Genomic DNA, 20,226 nt, shown 5'->3' with positions numbered 1-20,226 from the left:
GGTGAACACGGATAACGTGATGTCTGCAGACAGAGAAGCGGTTAGGATAGCATAATAATCATAATACCGTTATAATACTACAATATGAAAACACAACCGGGTCATTCCTCAAAATGGTCGCCTTGTAAATTTTGAAAAGGTGAGTTTTAGCCTGTTGAAATAGTATTTGACAAGTTGAACGTTTTAACTTAAAAACCGTGAAAAGGATGCCCTGAAAGGATGATAACAGGTTTTTTATTTATTTATTTATTTTTATTTTTTTATAATAACAGATTTTACACCACTACAATGTTACAAATTAGTTCTACATCTGTAGAGACGGTGAGAATAAATACAAGCTTTAATTTCATATTTAATTTTAATTGTAACTAGAGCAACTTGTAAACAGACCAAAAAAGTCATCTTCACTGTGAGAGAAAACAAACAAAAAAAAAAAAAATCTTTGTGGATGTGATAAGAATAATATCTATAAAATATAGTACAAGTTTGTGTCAAGTATTTGTTGAAGTCATCTTTTACAGTTTTTACATGAAAGACAAAATGCACCCATTTCATGGAATGACCCAAATATGACAAATATTAAAGATCTCCTACCATGTGCTTTGCATATCTGTAAATTAAAAACAGAAATACAGCAAATTATTTTTTAAATATATAAAACATGCTAGAAAGCATCCATTCTTTGCTTATTTCAGGGCAAACTATTATTCTGTCATATGGTATTATGTGCCATTAGTGGCCAAGGAAGCTTATTTGAGCATCACTCAGCACAGATTTTAGATCCAGAGCTATTTTTCCTCCTGTCCGACTTGAAAGTGTGTACAAGTGCAAAACATGACAGTAGTATAATAAAAAGGACTATTGTTTATGCATTACAAATAATCTGTTTTTACAATACTGTTTATTAAGAATCCCAGTACACTCTTCCAGCAAGTTTACCCCAAACTTTAACTTATCGCATGCATAAGAAAAACTGAATTTATATTCTTACCTGTGGCACAGTAATAATCAATAAGAAAATATTAGAAAGATGTAAATATTTCGACTCCATGCCTCAAATTTGGTGCTGATGAGCTGCCTTTAGGGCACACTTCCTTCTTCTGATTTGACTCTATTCTGCAGGGTAATGGCTGAGGCTTAAATTCTGTTTTTTTTTCTCTCTATTACCGTCCAACAGGTATTTTATTGTTCTGGGAGTACTGAGTGTTCACGTGTACCCCCTCCCTCTGTCAGAGAGGAAGACTGGACCTATCAGCGCTGAAGGACGGCACAGGTAGCCATCAATACACTTGAGGATAGACAAAAAGATCCACTCTGCCAGAGAATGGGCTGTTCAGGATTGTTTGTTCTATTGTCTGTAAAATACACCAGATATTGAATGTTCTATTTTAAATATAAAGTTAGATAATACTTCAGAATTAAAAAGTATCAATGGTATTAATTCATATTATGAACTGAGAAAGTGTACTACAAATATGGCATTTATTGTATTACATACTTGTATGACAACCCATTTTTATTGTTGAACGGTTGATATTTCATACACTAGAAACAATTTTCACTCAGATATTGCTAAAGAAAAAGCAAGTTACACACTGGATTAAACATGAAGTTTTGAAGTAGACTAAAATAGTATTTTGTAAAACACACACTAGTAATCTTTAAATATGTTTTAGTACTTTTGTTTTAGTACTTTTCTCAGATGTTTCACCTAAAAGTATATAGGAGAAATAGAGCTATGAATGGAAAGCTTAGATAAGTAGATATTTGAAGAACTTAGAACGTTTTTCTTAAAACGAATCTTAAAAGATCCCCGTTTACACTGGCGTTTCCGCTGCGTTTCAGAAACGATCTCCGTTTACACTACACAACCAAAAACGCATGTCATGTGACCATCCATGCAGGTACAACCATAGATATGTATAGGTAGATTCCCTATTATTTAGATGGCAGACTCATCTGCGTGCTTGGAGCGGTCGAATGGGGAATCATACATATCTATGGGTACAATAATGAGCATGATGTTATTGTTTACACGGACATCAAGGATATGCAGTGTGAATGTGGGAAGCCACGCCATCGGTTTCAAAAGTCTCCGTTTTGGTCCGTTTACACTGAAACGTAACCCCGGAGTTTTCAAACTAAAACGGGGTCTGCAGCATTTTTGAAAGTCTCTGTTTTCAACCTCGAAAATGCCAGAGTAGTGTAAACGATAGGCGTAACCGTAGCAAAAGTTATGCGTTTTAAAACAAAATGCACACTTGTGTAAACGGGGCCTTAATGAGTTCATAATGAAAATTCAGACTTTTGATTCCGGGTTTGATGTCTTAGCAAGTCTGAAAACAGTTGGTGATATTATTCGGAAATGCTAGACATGCGTGAGATTATTGGGGTCATTTTTGTAAGGAGGAACATGAGAGAAGCAGGAGATCTAAGCAAAACTTTCGCTTAAAGAACATAGATTATTGTGAGAGACGCAGATGAAATGTGTATGTGTAATATCAGTGTCAAAAGATCCATGTAGCTGAATGACCAGAGGAAATGTAAAAGCCATAAATTCCTGCATTGTAACATGACATGCTTTAGTATATATCTTTTCCTTTCTGGGGGTACATTTAAGAATTTCAAAACCAAAGCAGGAACAGTTTCATTTCAAGTTGTATAGCACAACAAATTAGCAATGGTTTAGGTTGCCTGAGCTTAGGGGTGTTGTGACATACATCAGTCATGTATGTTATGTATACAGACAGACATCAACATGCCTGATGTATCATAAAAAATGACCAAAACTGGCTATGTTACTACTGCCAGTGCTTAGGGAATTCAGTTGAATCCCTCAGTTGAAAAGACTTTTCTAGTGTTACACTACCTTTCAAAAGTTTTGAGTCAGTCAGTTTTTATTTTTGTTTTTGGAAGATATTACAACAACCCAAATTCCAGAAATGTTGGGAGGTTTTTTAAATTTGAATAAAATGAAAACTAAAAGACTTTCAAATCACATGAGCCAATATTTTAAACTGAGAAAAATGTTTAAACAGAGAAATTTTACACTTTTATCCACTAAATGAGCTCATTTCAAATTTGGTGCCTGCTACAGCTCTCAAAAAAAGTTGGCACGTGGGAAACAAAGGGCTGAAAAAGCAAGACATTTTGAAAAGATTCAGCTGGGAGAACATCTAGCAACTAATTAAGTTAATTGGCATCAGGTCTGTAACATAAAATGAATGTCTTAGAGGCAGAGGCTGTATCCGAAATCGCCCCCTATACCCTCATTCACTATTCCCTGCATTAGTCCACTCATACAGTTCACTTGAAGGAGTGAATGAAACGAGTGAGTGAATTCGGACACTCTGTGCACCGGAAGGACTGCTGCTTTTGCATAGTTTGCTTGCTGTTTAATAATCATTTGAAACAGGCAGCTCCAGTAGTAAGATTGAAGGATTTATCTTGAACTCTGTCGTGGAAATTATGTATAAACCCTAATAGTCAATTTACAATGAATTTGTACCTTTGTTGTATTACGCCGTGGACGAGCGCTTTTCCAAAATTAATGAATGGATGATTCAGCTGCGGGCGCCATCTTCTGGCGAGATGCGGGAATTCATTCGGCGCGCGACTCTCACAGTGCATTATGGGGATTCTCTAGCCGTTGAGTGTACATCGGTTGTACACTCGTTTTTGCGGTGCATTGTGGGATTGAATGAGTGCACTCGAGAACATCCACTATGGTTTCGAACACCACTTAAAATGGCTGTCCACTCAAATAGTGCACTATTTGAGGGTATAGGGGGCGATTTCGGATACAGCCAGAGTCTCTCAGAAGTAAAGATGGACAGAGGCTCTCCAATCTGTGAAAGAGTGCGTAAAACGATTGTGGAATACTTTTAAAACAACGTTCCTCAACGTTAAATTGCAAAGGCTTTGCAAATCCCATCATCTACAGTGCATAACATCATCAAAAGTTTCAGAGAATCTGGAGAAATCTCTGTGCCGTAGGCCGAAGACTTTGTTGGATGCCCGTGGTCTTTGGGCCCTCAGACGACACTGCATCACTCATCGGCATGATTCTGTCATTGACATTACTAAATGGGCCCAGGAATACTTCCAGAAACCACTGTCGGTAAACACAATCCACCGTGCCATCTGCAGATGCCAACTAAAGCTCTATCATGCAAAAAGGAAGCCATATGTGAACATGATCCAGAAGCGCTGTCGTGTCCTGTGGGCCAAGGCTCATTTAAAATGGACTGTTTCAAAGTGGAAAACTGTTCTATGGTCAGACGAATCCAAATCTGACATTCTAGTTGGAAATCACATACGCCGTGTCCTCCGGGCTAAAGAGGAGGGAGACCTTCCAGCGTGTTATCAGTGTTCAGTTCAAAAACCAGCATCTCTGATGGTATGGGGGTGCATAAGTGCATACGGTATGGGCAGCTTGCATGTTTTGGAAGGCACTATGAATGCTGAAAGGTATATAAAGGTTTTAGAGCATGTATTTCAGCAGGACAATGCAAAACCACATACTGCAGCTATTACAACAGCGTGGCTTCGTAGTAGAAGAGTCCGGTGCTGAATTGGCCTGCCTGCAGCTGCCATGCTACACCATGGTAAACATGCCCCCATCCCAACTAACTACCTGTAGCAGGCATCAAATTTGAAATGAGCTCATTTTGTGCATAAAATGGTAAAATTTCTCAGTGTAAACATTTGTTATGTTATCTACATTCTATTGTGAATAAAATATTGGCTCATGTGATTTGAAAGTCTTTTAGTTTTCATTTTACTCAAATTTAAAAAACCTCCCAACATTTCTGGAATCCGGGTCGTACTATTATTCCCCAAATATTCGTTAAATTGATTAAAAGTGCCAGGAAATACACTTATAATGTCACAGAGGATAAATGCTGTTCTTTCGAACTTTTTATTGATGAAAGAATCCAAAGAAAAAATGTATCAGTTTCCATTAAAATATTAAGCCGCACAAAACATAGATAATAATAAGAATTGTTTCTTGGGCAGCAAATCAGCATATTAGAATGATTTCTGAAGGATAATGTGACATTGAAGACTGGAGTAAAGGAATTCACAGGAATAAATTACATTTTTTAAATCCAAGAGAAAACAATTTTCACAATATTCCTGTTTTTACTGGGGTTTTTAAAAAAAATGTTTCTTTCTTTTTTTTAAATAATTGAAAAGGCATCACTTCAAACAAACCTCAGTTATGAATGAAACAGACACGCTGGCACAGGCTGGTACTTGTAAGCCAGATCTGATAATGAGATTCAGGTTCAGCAGCTACAGTATCATGGTGCCACATAAATATTTTTGTGTAACAAGAATGAAACAGGTCAGAGCAAACAGAAGTGTGTTATTATGGTATATTTTAGTTCAGAAGTGTTTAAAACCACCAAAATGCATTTTGAATTTGTATTTACCTTGTTATAGCATATCTATTTCATTTTGTTTGGGAGTGGGGGCTGGGGGCAGAAAATTCAAAATCCCACCCTGTAAATCACACTTATCTGGGTCACTGATAGGTTGCATTTGCCTCAGCATTGTTGGGTTTTCTATAGAGAACGGAGCATCAGAGTTGTAGCATATTCATAGGAGTCATGGGAGAAGGACATCTGATATGTGCATTTGACCTTTCATTTTAAGTGTCTCTAAAGTTACTGTATTTTACACTGAAATTGCTACAGGAGATTGTTTACAGTGTAACTCTCCCAGTAATATGCTGAAAGTGGCATTATACAAGAATCACACCTGTGATGTTGTCTCCATTGTGGAGAAGTGTAATATAATGTATAAGTTGTGCGCTTACAACAATTAAAACAAATCTAAAACTTAAACACACATATATACTGTATATATATATATATATATATATATATATATATATATATATATATTAGGTGGCGCTGCACACAGATGTCACGGTCCGCACGCACTCGGTTCGGGGTCACGGTTCGACACGATTTCGGTACAACAGGGGAAAAAATCTACTATGCTCAGTTTCTTTTCATTTATTTTGAACAGACAGTAGTGCAAATTACTATTTTTTTTCCATCTAGATGTGAAAATACTAAATATTATTACATGTTATATATATAAAATCTGTTTTGTTTTCATTGTGAGTGTACACAAATAAAAGCAGACCTTTATACAGTGATTATTAATAAGACAATAAGTGTTTACAGTTGATTCTGCTGGTATAAGGAAACGTGAAGTGATCGCGCCGGAGCGCGCACACACACACACACACACAAAACACATCAGTTCCAGCATTGCTAACTTGACAGCACAGTTGGTACTTTATCAAAATAAAATAAAGTTACAGTGAGCCAAACATCAGCGCGCGCGGTTATCAAGCAGCGTTGCATTGCTGCGGGCGCCCCCTTCTGGATTGGGGGTGAATTGCCTGTATTCGTCGTAAGGCCTCATGCACCGAACCGAGACGCCCATACCTTGACGGTTCGGGACGAATACATGTACCGTGCCACCCCTAATATATATAGTCATTTCTCTTTCATATTTTTAAAAGTGAATATTTTTGTACTTTATTTTAATGACTAATGTTTTTTTTCCATACGAATGGCACACTTTTTTACTTTTGAATGCAATATATTTTAGGAAAAATACTACAGGCAAAACATTCTGATGGATATTTTGCTTCCAAACATCCACAATATACATTTAAGTGTTTATTTTATTACATTTTATCTATTTGCTTATATAGATTTCAATTACAGTAAATGTCTGTAAAGGCTGTTTTCCCCAAATGAGTTATTTTTCCTGCAGAAAGTCAGAAATCTCCACTTCAGTGGAACTTACGTACACCAAACATTTAATTTTTAATGCAAGGTATGTAATCAGATTACTTTTTCAAGTAACTAGTAACATAATGCATTCCTTTTAAATTTACAAGAAAATATCTGAGTTACTTTTTTGGTGATATATTCACTGACAGCTCTCCTGTCGCCATGTTGAGAGAAACTGGTAGTGAGGTACAAAGGCACTTCAGGCTGATTAGTTTCACTTTTGGTGTGAAAGGGCCTTTACAGTTGCCAAAAATAAAACCTTTGGGTTTTTAGTTATTTAAAATAAATAAGCCAGCCCAGCTCAGGTGACAAAAAGTAAAGCAAAAGTAATGCAATGATTTACTTTCCATAAAAATTAACTAAGTAATGCAATTAGTTACCTTTTTATGGAGTAACACAATATTGTAATGTATTACTTTTAAAAGTAACTTTCCCCAGCACTGCCTATTTGTATTCTGAATGTTTATATATAATTTATTTTTTTAATTAAAAATATGGTGAAAATGTATTTTTTTTCTTTCTGTTGACAGTATTTTCAGATTAATGGAGTGATAAAAAGAGATACACAAAATTCATTCTATAAAAACCTTTAATTTTAAGAATTTGCAAAGTTAAGGCATGACCATTATACAGCGAAATGCTCATTAGGTCAGCAGGGTCATAAAAAAAAAAACAGGTGGAGAAGAAAAGACACGTTAACTGAGAATTAATGTGAAGAATTAGGTGTGAAACCATTAGGAACCCTTTAGTCTCCAATGCCACCATTTTCCAGAACTACAACCTACCTGGAGTCTCCAGAAGTGCAAGGCGTCACTGTATTTTACTACACTTCAGCATGTGATTTTTATTAAGTCATTTTTTTTTAGGATTTTTTACCCAAGGAAAGTCTCTGAGAACCTGACGCATTGCACTTCTGGAGACTCCAGGTAGGTTACAGTTCTGGAAAATGGTGGCACTGGAGACTAAAGGGTTAATAATAATAATTATGAATGCACTGTAATACACTATTGTTCAGAAGTTTGGGGTTGATCAGAATTTGTAATGCTTGAAAGCCAAGGCTTCTTTTATTTGAGTAAAACAGTAATATTGTGAAATACTTCATTTTAACTAAACTGTTTTTTGTTTTAATTTTTTTTTGTGTGTGTGTGTGTGTGTGTGTAATTTATTCCAGTGATGGTAAAGCTCTACTTTCAGCAGCCATTACATCTTTTACATATAAATGTGAAAACATTACCTTTTTTCAGTAAATTCAAATCAAATTTATAATCTAGTTTTTATCAATGTAAAAAAAAAAAAAACATTAATAGTTACTGTATGTTACTAGTTATTAATATTTACTGTAATAGTAAACTGTTACGTTCAGTGGTTTATGAGTTGGAGGGAAAAAAATGGCATTACGTTACAGTCTGGTTCTGCATTACATATTGACAGGTGTTTGCGGTCAACAGATCTGAATATTTATTCTACTCCAACAAGAGCGTGTAAGCTGCTTTGCATTAACAAAAGCAATGACCAGAGGCTTACTACACACGCACAAGATATTGACAGAAACTGAGCAGTGTTGTTTGTGATCGACAGTGAATGATGCCGCTGGAGTTTCAAGTGAGACATTCAGCTGAGAGGAAAAACATGACAGTCTTATGAAGCTGAGGGAATTTGTAAAAGAAAAGCCCTAGTTTCACTAAAACTCACATTCTCCTTAATAACATGATGGTATGTGATGACAGACGTCAGATCCAGGGAGGAAATCCTTAGGTGTTTTATGATACATATACCAGAGATGGGTATTCTGGTATTGTGCTAATCCGGTAATTATAATTGAATCACACTCATGTTATAGTAAGTATTGTGTCATTTTGGCTACTATTCTGCCCCCTATTGGTCATGATCATTATTACAAATATTACAAAAGATTTCCAGGTCAGCTTTTTTATTTGACAATAATGCAAAACCCCAAACACTATTAAACAGATGTGTAAAAACAGATACATGAAATGATTTATACTCCACTGTAATGTCCTGAAGAGAGTGAATTACAGCACTGCTAACTGCCTGCTCTGCTGCTGAGAGGATGTAGGCCCAGTAACTTCCTCTGGAGCTGAGCTTTGGCCAGGTCAGCAGAGAGAGCGTCTGCCATCCTGTCTGTGGTCTGCTTCATTAGAAAAGCTGCATGCAAGGCCTTGTCCAATGTCTTATGTATTGATTCCTCCTGAAAAGCATACAACACAAATGAATACATATCTGTTGTATGTGAATTTATTATACACTACTGTTCAAAAGTCTGGGGTCAGTAGGATTTTGCGATGTTTGCACAGTCTCTTATGCTCCCCAAGGCTGTATATATTTGTTCAAAAATATAGTATTATTGTGAAATTATTAAAATATAAAATAAAAGTTTTCAGTTATAAAATAAAATTTAATTTATTCATGTGATGGCAAATCCGAATTTCCAGCATTTATTACTCCATTCTTCAGAGTCACATTATCCTTCAGAAATCATCTCATATGTTGATTTGCTGCTCAAGAAACATTTCTTATTATTAATAGTGTTGAAAACATGCTGTTTCATGTCTTTGTGAAAATAGAAATATCTTTGTGAAAATCTTTCAGGATTTTTTGATGAATAGAAAGTTCAAAATAGAAACTGAAATAGAAATCTTTTGAAACATTATAAATGTATTTACTGTCACTTTTGATCAGTTTAATACATCCATACTGAATAAATGTATTTTCTTTAAAAAAAAAAAAAAAAACCTAACCCCAAACTTAACAGCAGTGTATGTATATTTTAATGTTATGTAAAAATTATATTCTAAACATTCAACATTGTAAAGTTCTTTACTATATTTTCCCTTTACATCCAAAATATTAGCATTACTAAAGGATGTTTTGTTCTATTGTGTGGATGTTAGCTGTATGACAGTCTAAACTGACTCTGCTGGTACGGTGTCGTCTTCCACTGGTCCTTGGTGAGGTCCGTTGAAAGAAGACGTTACTGGGAAGCAGTGCTGAGTCAGATTGAGTTGAGCGCCTCTTAGTGGACACTGCTTCTGATGCTTGATCATGCACTTTAAATCTGGGAAAACAGCCAATACAGTCAAATGCTGTTGTCAAATTTCAGTTAATGGTTAGTGACTCATTTTAGGTGTACAGTTTATTAAGCTTGACAGATCAAACTGCATTTGTGCGTTGGTAATATGATGTGTTTGACATGTCATGATTCATTGTTTGGTGCATATTTCATAGTTTGTTTGCCATTTAACTGATTAATTGCTTACCCAGCAGGTAGACTGCAGGAGGAGCCATAGTTGACCTGCAGCAGAGGCTTATGGGAAGGATGAGCAGGAAAAGGAGGGGCAAGTTTTGTGCTGTTTAAGAAGATATTCCCCAAGCTTCCCACTGAAACAACAAAGAACACCATTTCTGTATTTGCCATTCCACTCTACATGACATACAGGGGTTTTAGTAGGTTTAGTGGTTCCTCACTTGCGGGTCTATAGCTGGCACTTTTGTTGGTTGGCTCAGTGTCAGTGCTGGGGATTGTTGGCCCAATGCTGGCTCTCTGAGGGCTACCAGACTGGCTAAACTGAGATGTGTCCATAGGAAATCTCTCCACTGAGGCTGTGACCATTGAGAGAAGAACATTGAGAACCTTTATCTCACTACATCCTGAACTGCAGCAAAAAACTATTTTGCTAAAAGCATAGTCATACCTTTGGATGAGGTTCTGGAGTCATGTGACCTCTTGTCAGCACTGAATCGGGTGCGTATTAGTCCGTAAGATGGACTGAAGGCTCTCTGTAAACTCATGCTGTGATCTGAATCCTCCCCGTCAGTGACTAACAATACACAAATACCCTCTACTTCAGTTTCACTGTATATACCTTAATAAACACCAGTATTTAACTGCTTTAAACCATATTTATTTCATATGTGAAACAAGTGTGAACCAAATTGTGATGCTGTTACCTTTGCTCTTGCTGAGCTCCATATCAGAAGAGATCCAGTCCTCAATCGTCTGAAGGTTTGAGTCTGTCTTCACACGTCTGATGGTATAGTGAGAATGCATATTACATTTGCAAACCTTTGAAAAACCAATACTCTTATTAGCATCTATGGTCCAATGAAGAACCTTTAACATCCTTGGAACCTTTTTGATGCAAAAAAAAGTCTCTTTAAACTGGAAAAATTATACTCTTCAGATCTTAAAATGTTCATTGCACCAAGATAATAATGGTTCTTTTAAGAATTGTTATTTGGTGAACCATATTATACATTATAATCATTATAGCGGAAAAAAGTTTGTCAGATTATTAAAATGTTTTTCACATTAAAAAAAAAAAAAAAATGTTTTCTTTAGACACGTATAGGATGGGAACCGTTCCTCAACCCCAACTTGAAGTACCTGCTGGAGGCGCCTCTGTTCTGGCTACAGGTCTGTCCCTTGTGCTTCCTCCCCAATGCATACCTGCCATTGGGATAATCAGTCTTCTTGCTCTCATGAGGCTGGTGACCAAGGCTTTCCTCTAGCGCCCTCTTGAGGCAAGAAACCTCATACTGCAGTGCAAGGATAACCTCACTACTATGAACAGCACAATGGAAATTACGGTTAATATAGCAATTTGCAGGTAACAATAAACAACTTCCATCAACACTTACTTGTGGCATGAGCAGTGTGATGCTGAGTGCGCCTCATTTGCAGAATGGCTCTTTCCCAGCTGATAGTCCACTATTCCTTCAGTCACCTGGTTATGCATGGCAGTGGTGCCACCTACTGATGTGCCATCTTCTTTTGGAGCTCTAACAGGTGCATTCTGGGTAATGCTTCTTGCTTCCATGACTTGTGTAACTATCTGTTCATATTCCAGGTGGTTCACTGTGGGCTGCACAGGTCGTGGTGCCACTGATATAGTTGTTCGTACATTGGAGTGGGAGGCTTCACTGTCTGAACCACTAGTATTCGCTATACTGTTGACATCGTCAGAGATTGCAGAACTGAAGAGAACATCAGATAAAATGTTATATTTTTATCAAATGTCAGTTCTGCTATAGAATATCTTTCATTGAAAAGCTATTATTTATCATATGAATATAATATCACATTTAGTTTAGCATTTATAATCTTATCTTTTGGCATTCCCATTTGTGAATATAACACATATGTGACCCTGGACCACAAAACCAGTCTTAAGTCGCTGGGGTACATTTGTAGCAATAGCCAGAAATACATTGTATGGGTCAAAATGATCGATTTTTCTTTTATGCCAAAAATCATTAGGATATTAAGTAAAGATCATGTTCCATGAAGATTTTTTTGTAAATTTCTTACTGTAAATGTATCAAAATTTAATTTTTGATTAGTAATATGCATTTTTTTGCACCCTCAGATTCCAGATTTTCAAATAGTTGTATCTCGGCCAAATATTATCCGATCCTAACAAACCTTACATCAATGGAAAGCTTATTTATTCAGATGATGTATAAATCTCAATTTTGAAAAATTTACACTTAAGACTGGTTTTGTCGTCCAGGGTCACATATGCTGTTTGTTTTTCCTAGACCATTAACTTATTAGACACCAACATGAAATATTTTGCCTTTGATAATTGACATATGTGCTTCCCTCTTTTAGAGCACTAGCTGCCAGTGTGTGTGCATTTACCTCACACTACTAGAAGGTGTTTGGGACAGTCCTGTGCTTGGCCGGCTTAGGTCAAAACTGCCAAAGCCACTGTCAGTTTCGGGACTGAAAAAGCTCTGAAAGAAGAAAAACACTCTCTCTGTCATTCTGTCCTTTGAAGAAACAACTCATACCTTCTGCAAGTGACATGCGGTAGCAACAAATACCTTAACAATAACAGTACTTACGAAAAATCCCACAATATCTCTAAGTTTTTGTACTGTATCTAACATACAACATTTACTCTGTTTGTCTCAGAAAATGTCATGCTGACCCCGGTAATTATACAGTCCATGAGGAAATGTGATCATTTTAACCCCCTAACAACTGACATTGACATTTTTGATATTCTTGCATGTAACAGATTTTTCTCACAGAAAAATATAATCTCTTTCTCTCCATGTCATCTTGTTGCAATGTGTGTGATACCTGTGTTTTATCTGTGGTTGGCTGAGGAGAGTTCCAAGGAGACGGTCCTACAGAAGTGCAGGAGGCTTCACTATGTCTGATCTTCTCTTCATACCTGACAGAGGAATGGGGATCACAGCAGCCATAAAAAAAAACAAGGTTCTTTTACATTTACAATAGTTTTAGATTTTTAAAACTGATAATGTTTGCACCATTGTACCCGAGAAAGTTCATTGCTGATGCAACAATGGACTTAAAGGACATTACACATACAAAAGTACTGTGGCAGTGCTATAGTATAATAATGAAACACAGTACTTCAAAAGACAGTAGTATTAACATGGTACCATGTTCAGAAATGTTTGGTTCTTTATTTGTTACTTTCCAATAATGTAGTCATACCATGCATCATAAATCACTAAATATATCTAATTTTCTGGGCTAACACAACAAACTTTTGACCTCCCTTAAAAGTTGTAAAAATTGGTTATTATTATTTTTTTAATAGTAGATATTTACAAATGTGGCAATGTTATTTTAGTGTAATTGAGATACTATTATAGTTTTTATTAATTATTATTATTATTTTCAATTAGTTTTTATTTTTATATTTTCTGTTTAATTTTAGTTATAGTAATTTTATTGTTTTTGACATTTTTATTGCGTGTCATTTGACATTTAAGTTTTTTAAATGTGTTTCTATAGTTTGTTCATTTTTATTTTAGTTATTTTAGTACATCAAGTTAAATGAAAATGAAATGCTGCTTTGACAAATAGCTGAAATAAAATAAGTAAACTTTTTAGATATATTTTATTCCAGTCAGTGTAAACAAAGTATACAAAATCTATTTTAGTTTTAGTTTTAGTTTTTTTATAATAACCTTAAATCATGCACCTTTGATTTAACATCTATTCTTGTGAAATTGTACGTTTTATAATTACAACATGCTTTCCCAGTTAAGAATGCACCAGATTGCAAAGCATGCACAGCAAAGAATACAAATCTGTCAGTAAATACTGACCTATCATGTGTCAGCTGCTTTAATAAAGTTGAGGTGGATGCTTGTGCCAGGACGTCCTCGTAGTGTTGGTCCTCTCCTGTTGTCAGTCTCTTCTCCTGTTCCTCATTGGCAGTTCCAGCCGTTTCAGTGGAGAAGGTGGAATACCTCAGAGGAAGATACAGAAAAAGAGCAGAGGGAACTAAGTGTTTCCATAATGAAACTGATATTCCCTCGTCCCTCCTCTCGACCTGTAACCCAATCAGCCTTGAGTGAGCTGTGCTAAATATCACGATACGCACTCTCCTCTTACAGCCCTCATCAGTGATCTTTCTGAGATGAACTAAATAAGGCACTGGATCACTACATTTCTAATTAACATAATTCAGATTTTTTCCACATTTTTTGGGTGAATTATCCCTTTTAAGGTATTAATATTAATAGCTCAAGAATTGTGTAGTATGAACCTGCAACCTTTTGATTACCACCCAAGAGACATTTCTTTAAAAGTAGCTAAACTCTAAAAAATCTAAGTAGAATTGTGCGTTATTTAATTTAGCAAAGTTGATTCGGTTTTAATAATTATTTTGGTTCAGGAGTGAGTGACTCTTTTATTGTATAAACACACAAAATGAAAATATAGGTAATTCAGTTCTACATTCAGATGCATTTGTTGTTCCCCAAAACAACATAGTGTAAAGAATAAAACATGGCTGTACTGTAGATAGAAGCTGTTTTCTGTTCCGCTGGGAAAATGCCCATCAGCTGTGTGATCTTCATTGGTCTCTTCATCATCGTTGTCCTCAATGTTGTGTCTAACAGGGAAGATGCTGAAGACTGACTCCTGCAACATGACACATGCTTTTCATTCAGCCCCAGCATCCACAAAACCTACCACAGCCATTCAGTTCTCACGTTACATAGCAAAACAAGCCATGCAAACGGATATGGGGCACACAACAATATCAGCTTCACTGCGTGTGTACACACGGACATGAATAATTTCAGGAGAAGTTGTTTAAAGGAACAGTTCATCTGTTAATCATTTTTTTTCACCCTTAGGCCATCCAAGATATAGATGAGTTTGTTTCTTTTTCTGAACAGATTTGGAGAAATTTAGCATTGCATCACTTGCTCACCGAAGGATCCTCTGCAGTGAATGGATGCCGTCAGAATGACAGTCCAAACAGCTGATAAAAACATCACAAGCAATCCACACGACTCCAGTTCATCAATTAACATTCTGTGAAGTGAAAAGCTGCATGTTTGTATTAACAAAATCCACCATTAAAACATTTTTAACTTGCTTCTAGCTAAAAAATATGATTCTTCTATGCATAATTTTGCATTCCCCAGTGAAAAAATATGCATTATGGACATTATGGATTATGGACTTTGGCCAGAAGCAATGATTTAAAGTTAAAATGCCTTAATGATGGATTTGTTTATCACAAACATAGCTTTTCACTTCACTGGAGATGTTTGGATTACTTGTGGATTATTGTAATGTTTTTATCAGCTGTTAAATTGCTAGATGCTAAATTTGTCCAAGTCTGTTCATCTACATCTTTTAGACGGTCTGAGGGTGAGCAAACTTGAAGCAAATTTAAAATTTTTGGGGTGAACTATTCCTTTAAATAGAAATGACGTAAGCTAAAAAAGTATGTGTACACTACAGTATATGAATGATTGACTAAATGAATGAGGGAAAGTAATCTAAAATGTAGATTAATGTGTGTTACCTCATGCAGTGATGGATGGGGTGATGACAGAGGGATATCTTCACAAGGTGGAGGAGAGGGAGTGGAAGATGAAGGAGGATAGAAAACATGGCACACATTTCTGTCAATCTGCTCTTTAATGTCCTCCAGGTGCATGCCTATCCTGAAAATCTGACCCTCGACCTCCCTTAAACATAAAGGTGAAGACACGACACTTGCAAGTTGACCCTGTGACAGTTTCATTCTCCTCTTTTGACTCTTCTCCTCAAAAACTTTCAATTAAAAGTATGTTAATGGCTTTTTGTGAATATACAATCACATACTTGATTATAACAAGAGCTTTCTAACTTTTTGACATCAGTAGTAAAATACAGTTTGGCCAGATAAGATGTCTACCTGTCAGGGTCAAACTCTCCTGTGTTTCTGGTTAGTCCCCTGTAGTTCTGCATCTCCAGAGCTCGATGCTCCTCCCTCTTTGTGAGGTAATTCCTCTCCAGCTGATCCTGAGCCTCCATCATGCTCTTTAGCACCTGCAGAGAGATCGAAACAAACGAGATGAAAAGTTTACATTTGTTCCCCATTTTGTAATGCATGGTTGAATTTTGATCTTGTCTGAACTATGTATGATTATAAATATGGTTTCATGCAATTTATGATAAATCTATACAGTTACCATCTGTTGCTCCTCTACATTCATTGACATGGTGGTGACACATGTTTTGAATTCATCCACCTGCAAATGAGGGAAAAAACATGCAGCCCAATGCTCCAGGATGTTAAAAGGTTCTACTAAAGCTAAATGTATGAGAGAGAACTAACATTTTTAGAATTTAGGATTTTTAGAGAATTAAAAATATAACATAAGGCAAAGGGCAAAATCTGTTAACTTGTGGTATTTGTCTGTACCTTCTGCATAAATGATCCGATGATGTCTCTGAGCTCAGAGGTCAGTCTCTCTCCGTCTGTCAGGCTCTGTGATTCAGGCTCCACAGGTTGAGAGTTCTGCAGGCTAAACTGCTTCTCACTTGGACCTGCTGAATAGACATTAGACATGAGGACACAAATTGCATCTGTTATGCATCTTCATAAATGTAAGTGTAAATGATCTAAACATATGCAGTGTCGCTTGTTCATTAATTCATATTTTATCTTATAGCACTTTCTATCATTTTGTAACCATCTAATATCTGGTGTTTCTTGTTTCCCTCTCTTAGAAAGTCTGTTTAACTGCTGAAGAATCCAGCTCAAATTTCCCTGGCAGGGTTTCTGTGCTGTCAGGGTTACAGTGTAGTACAGTACTTCAGCTGGAGAAAGAAATACAATGGCTTCTTGCCTGCGGCTGGTGCTTGTGGGTTAGTTGCTGTCAGTTTGGTGTTTTCTTCATTGTTGCTAGTTGCATCATTCCAGTCGATGGTCACAGAAGGCTCACTGGAAGCATGAATCTGCTGCTTAAAAAAAGGCAACAATATAACTGACACAAATTGGGCTGCGAATCAGATTAGAATGAGGGTATGTTGAAATGCAGATCATATCTGTGTACTGAGAGCATATAAAGGCATAATATTTATAGCGTTAATATTTAGTGTTATGTTCCCTTATCAAGATATACATATGAAAAAAAAAAAACACTTGAGTCTCACCTGGCCGATTAGGTTTTCAGCTTCTGTGTATTTAGCGAGCAATCTGTCATATTCAACCTGTAAACAAATAAAATGGTAGGTTATTTAAGTTTTATAACTTTTTTTAATACTTTTGTTCAAACAATAAATGTCACCGGGGTCCAAAACAACATTAGACCCCAATTACTTTTTAGGAACAAAAAAAAGAGAACAAAAAATTGTATTTTGTGTTCCACAGAAAAAAGTTAGTTCTCAGGTCAAAGGTCAGATATTAAGGTCAAAGCAGCTTGATGCTTATTAAATCTATCTATCTATTTTTTTTTTTTTTTTTATATATTTCTTAAATTCTTCAAACTTCCAGACTAGGATTTCTTAAGCAGCATCAAAGCTTATCTATGACCTTTACTATCTAGTTTACATACTACAATATTACATAAAAATATAGATTCACCTGTAACTGATGTGCTACTTCCTTGTCTGTGAACACATTCTCCGGTGGCATAATTGAGTCCTCTAAAACCCTGCTGATGATATCTGCTGTAGGTTTACTAGAGGAGGCTGATTTACCCAGAATGCCTGGGGATGACTGAGCTCGGGTCATAGCTGGTGACTGGCTGATAGGCTTAACGCTTCCATTACCTTTAGGTATTTTGACTTTAGGTGCCACTTTAGAGAAGTCAGGTAGTGGGTAATGCACCTTTCCCTGCCCGTACTTCAGCTCACTATAGGACCTGGTCCTGCTGAAGGAACACTTAGTCTTTTGTGCATCTGCTTTAGACAGATCTAAAGAGTTAGCACTGCAGTTCTGCTTAGGACACTCTTTATTATCATCATCATCATCCCCAGCAGATGCAGCATCACTGATGCAAGTCGTTCCAGGTTCCTTAGATGAGCTTGACTCATTTGAAACATTTAGTTCAGCCAATCCATGGCTTTCAGCAATGCTTGGATCAGACTCCTCTATTACATCCTGAATCTTCTCCCTCTCTCCTACGAAGATCTGTGGAGCTTGAGAAGCTCTACTCCGCACGGTTTCATCAATGCTGTCCATCAAAGACATCTCAGGTAGGGTCTCCGCATCAATGATCCTGCTTGAGTTAAGCAGCTCCTCCCTGGAGAAGTGTCTGAGCAGGAAGTCATTGATGTGGTCTGCAGGTTGAATGGGCGTGGCTACAGGCGGAACCAGATCCTTTATTGCTTTATGATTGGATAGAAGACCATGAGTAAGATTAGATTGGCAAGCCCCTGTTTGTTCTGCATTACCAATTGGCATACTTAACTTATCAAACATAGAGAAATTCTGACTAGGCATCTCAGTAACTGTTACACATGGAGATGCTTTTAAACTCATCTCTGCTTTGTAGTTGCTGTGTGCATCATCATATGGGAGCTCTTCATGTTCTTCATCACTGGTGTTGACAGCATCATTCTCATGTGTTCCAATGACTGGCTTCACTACAGGGGTTGTTTTCTGTACTGACGCCTTGGGTATGTTTCTCTTCCTGTTTCTGGTGTTTGAATGCTCTGTGAATTCACTACTAACTGATTCAGTGCTCTCTGAAGAGCCCTCTTCAGTCTCATGTGACTCGGACAGCTCTGCATTATCTGTACACAAAATAACAGTGGGTTGGTTAAAGTGGGTTGGTTAAACCCACTGGTTTGGTAGGTTGGTTGGTTAAACTGGGAGGACAGTGGGTTGGTTAAAGTCTTTAATGTCTTAGTAAAATGTTATAATTTAAACCCTTTAACCAATTTGTGGTAAAATTGTTTTCTTTTCATCAAAGTGTCCTGAAAAACTTGATCACAATTCCCACAAAAATTATGCAGCACAAAATGTTTCTTGAGCAGCAAATCAGCATATTAAAATGACTTCTTGAGGATCATGTGACACTGAAGACTGGAGTAATGATGCTCCAAAATTCAGCTTGGCCATCACAAGAATACATTTTATTTTAAAATGTATTATAATATTATAAATTCTCATAATAGTTCACAGTATTACTGTTTTACTGTATTTTTGAACAAATTTCTTAATAGTAGTGTATCTGTATTTCATAGCATTTACATAGGCAACTGAAAACTACTTTTTGGTACTTTTTTTTTTTTTATCAGTGACGACCAATTGCATAGTACTTCAATAGTATAAACCATGGTATTACCATTGTAGTTTAGCTTTATAATAAAAAGAATTTCATACGGATGTAAGTATCTCTTACCAGTGAGTTGTGGGCTCTCAGGTACACCAGAGGCCTGTGAGAGATGAACAGTGAAGGCGCCCTGCAGGTCACTGAAATGCAGGCTGTCATCATCGCTGATATCCACAAATATACTCTGCTCGATGTGTCTTTCCCACAGCACTGATGAAGGTCTGCTGTGAGCGTCATCTTCACTGTCCATGTCCTCTGCGTCTCCATCAAGCGCGCTCCGTGCGCTACTGCGCGTCTTCCGCGCCTCTCTATTCATTTCTTAGCAACAAGAACACACAAAATGAATGGAAAGCTGTTACAACTGCAAGTGATTGTTTTTTTTTTTTGCCAATCACATAATATTATAAATCTGCTAATTATATGTAGGCCTGTAAAAAATTAAAATTATAATTATTTCCGAATATTCATGACGTATCTTGCTGGACAAATGAGTAAATAATTAAGCTGCTCGAATAATATGACAGTGCACTTACTTTTTAATGCTTGTTCCAAGGGTTTCTAAGGCACTACAAGAGTTTGCGCCGTTTTCATAAAAGAATGACATAACATCCTATTTGAACGGTACAATGAAGTCTCTGTCTAGTTTCTCAAGCCTGTGGTGTAGGATATTCTTGGCCAATTTAAATAATAAATGCAGTATCTGATGCTGATGCTTTGGGCAGGTGCTACACGCGCACACACGCACGGGGGTGGGGTGAAACAGGTGGTTGCTATGGGAACGAGAAGCCTTAAGATCAGCTGTCGGTCAGATCTGCTCCAAAAAACTCTTTCA

At 36.7% G+C, this 20,226-nt stretch overlaps 1 protein-coding gene and 1 long non-coding RNA gene across 4 annotated transcripts; one reads left to right on the top strand and one right to left on the bottom strand.

The window, feature by feature from the left end:
* The first annotated feature begins 2 nt into the window (after positions 1–2).
* Positions 3–10,242, top strand: LOC131533416 (uncharacterized). The gene is made up of 3 exons (XR_009269102.1): positions 3–139; positions 1,178–1,273; positions 10,104–10,242. It is a non-coding gene; the product is annotated as an uncharacterized LOC131533416 (long non-coding RNA).
* Positions 8,410–20,100, bottom strand: LOC131533388 (uncharacterized). 3 transcript variants are annotated; one of them, XM_058765708.1, is made up of 21 exons: positions 19,928–20,100; positions 19,464–19,712; positions 17,699–18,852; positions 17,269–17,325; positions 16,962–17,073; positions 16,535–16,662; positions 16,302–16,361; positions 16,025–16,158; positions 15,650–15,815; positions 14,627–14,751; positions 13,932–14,075; positions 12,931–13,024; positions 12,484–12,578; positions 11,481–11,816; positions 11,227–11,403; positions 10,791–10,867; positions 10,535–10,660; positions 10,308–10,442; positions 10,100–10,220; positions 9,756–9,897; positions 8,410–9,030 (listed from the first exon to the last, which is right to left on the bottom strand). In XM_058765708.1, the coding sequence occupies exons 2-21, from the start codon at positions 19,708–19,710 to the stop codon at positions 8,866–8,868; spliced, it is 3,795 nt and encodes a 1,264-aa protein (XP_058621691.1). In that variant the 5' UTR covers positions 19,711–19,712; positions 19,928–20,100; the 3' UTR covers positions 8,410–8,865. The 3 variants fall into 3 exon arrangements, 2 of the variants coding, with proteins under 2 accessions (XP_058621691.1, XP_058621698.1); XM_058765715.1 differs by having other exon boundaries at positions 8,411–9,030; positions 16,535–16,659; XR_009269096.1 differs by lacking the exons at positions 8,410–9,030; positions 9,756–9,897; positions 10,100–10,220; positions 10,308–10,442 and having other exon boundaries at positions 10,592–10,660; positions 10,791–10,905.
* Between the last annotated feature and the right edge of the window lie 126 nt (positions 20,101–20,226).

This window comes from Onychostoma macrolepis, chromosome 02 (genome assembly GCF_012432095.1).
Source record: "Onychostoma macrolepis isolate SWU-2019 chromosome 02, ASM1243209v1, whole genome shotgun sequence".
NCBI lineage: Eukaryota > Metazoa > Chordata > Actinopteri > Cypriniformes > Cyprinidae > Onychostoma > Onychostoma macrolepis.
This window is presented reverse-complemented; position numbering and strand designations above follow the sequence as displayed.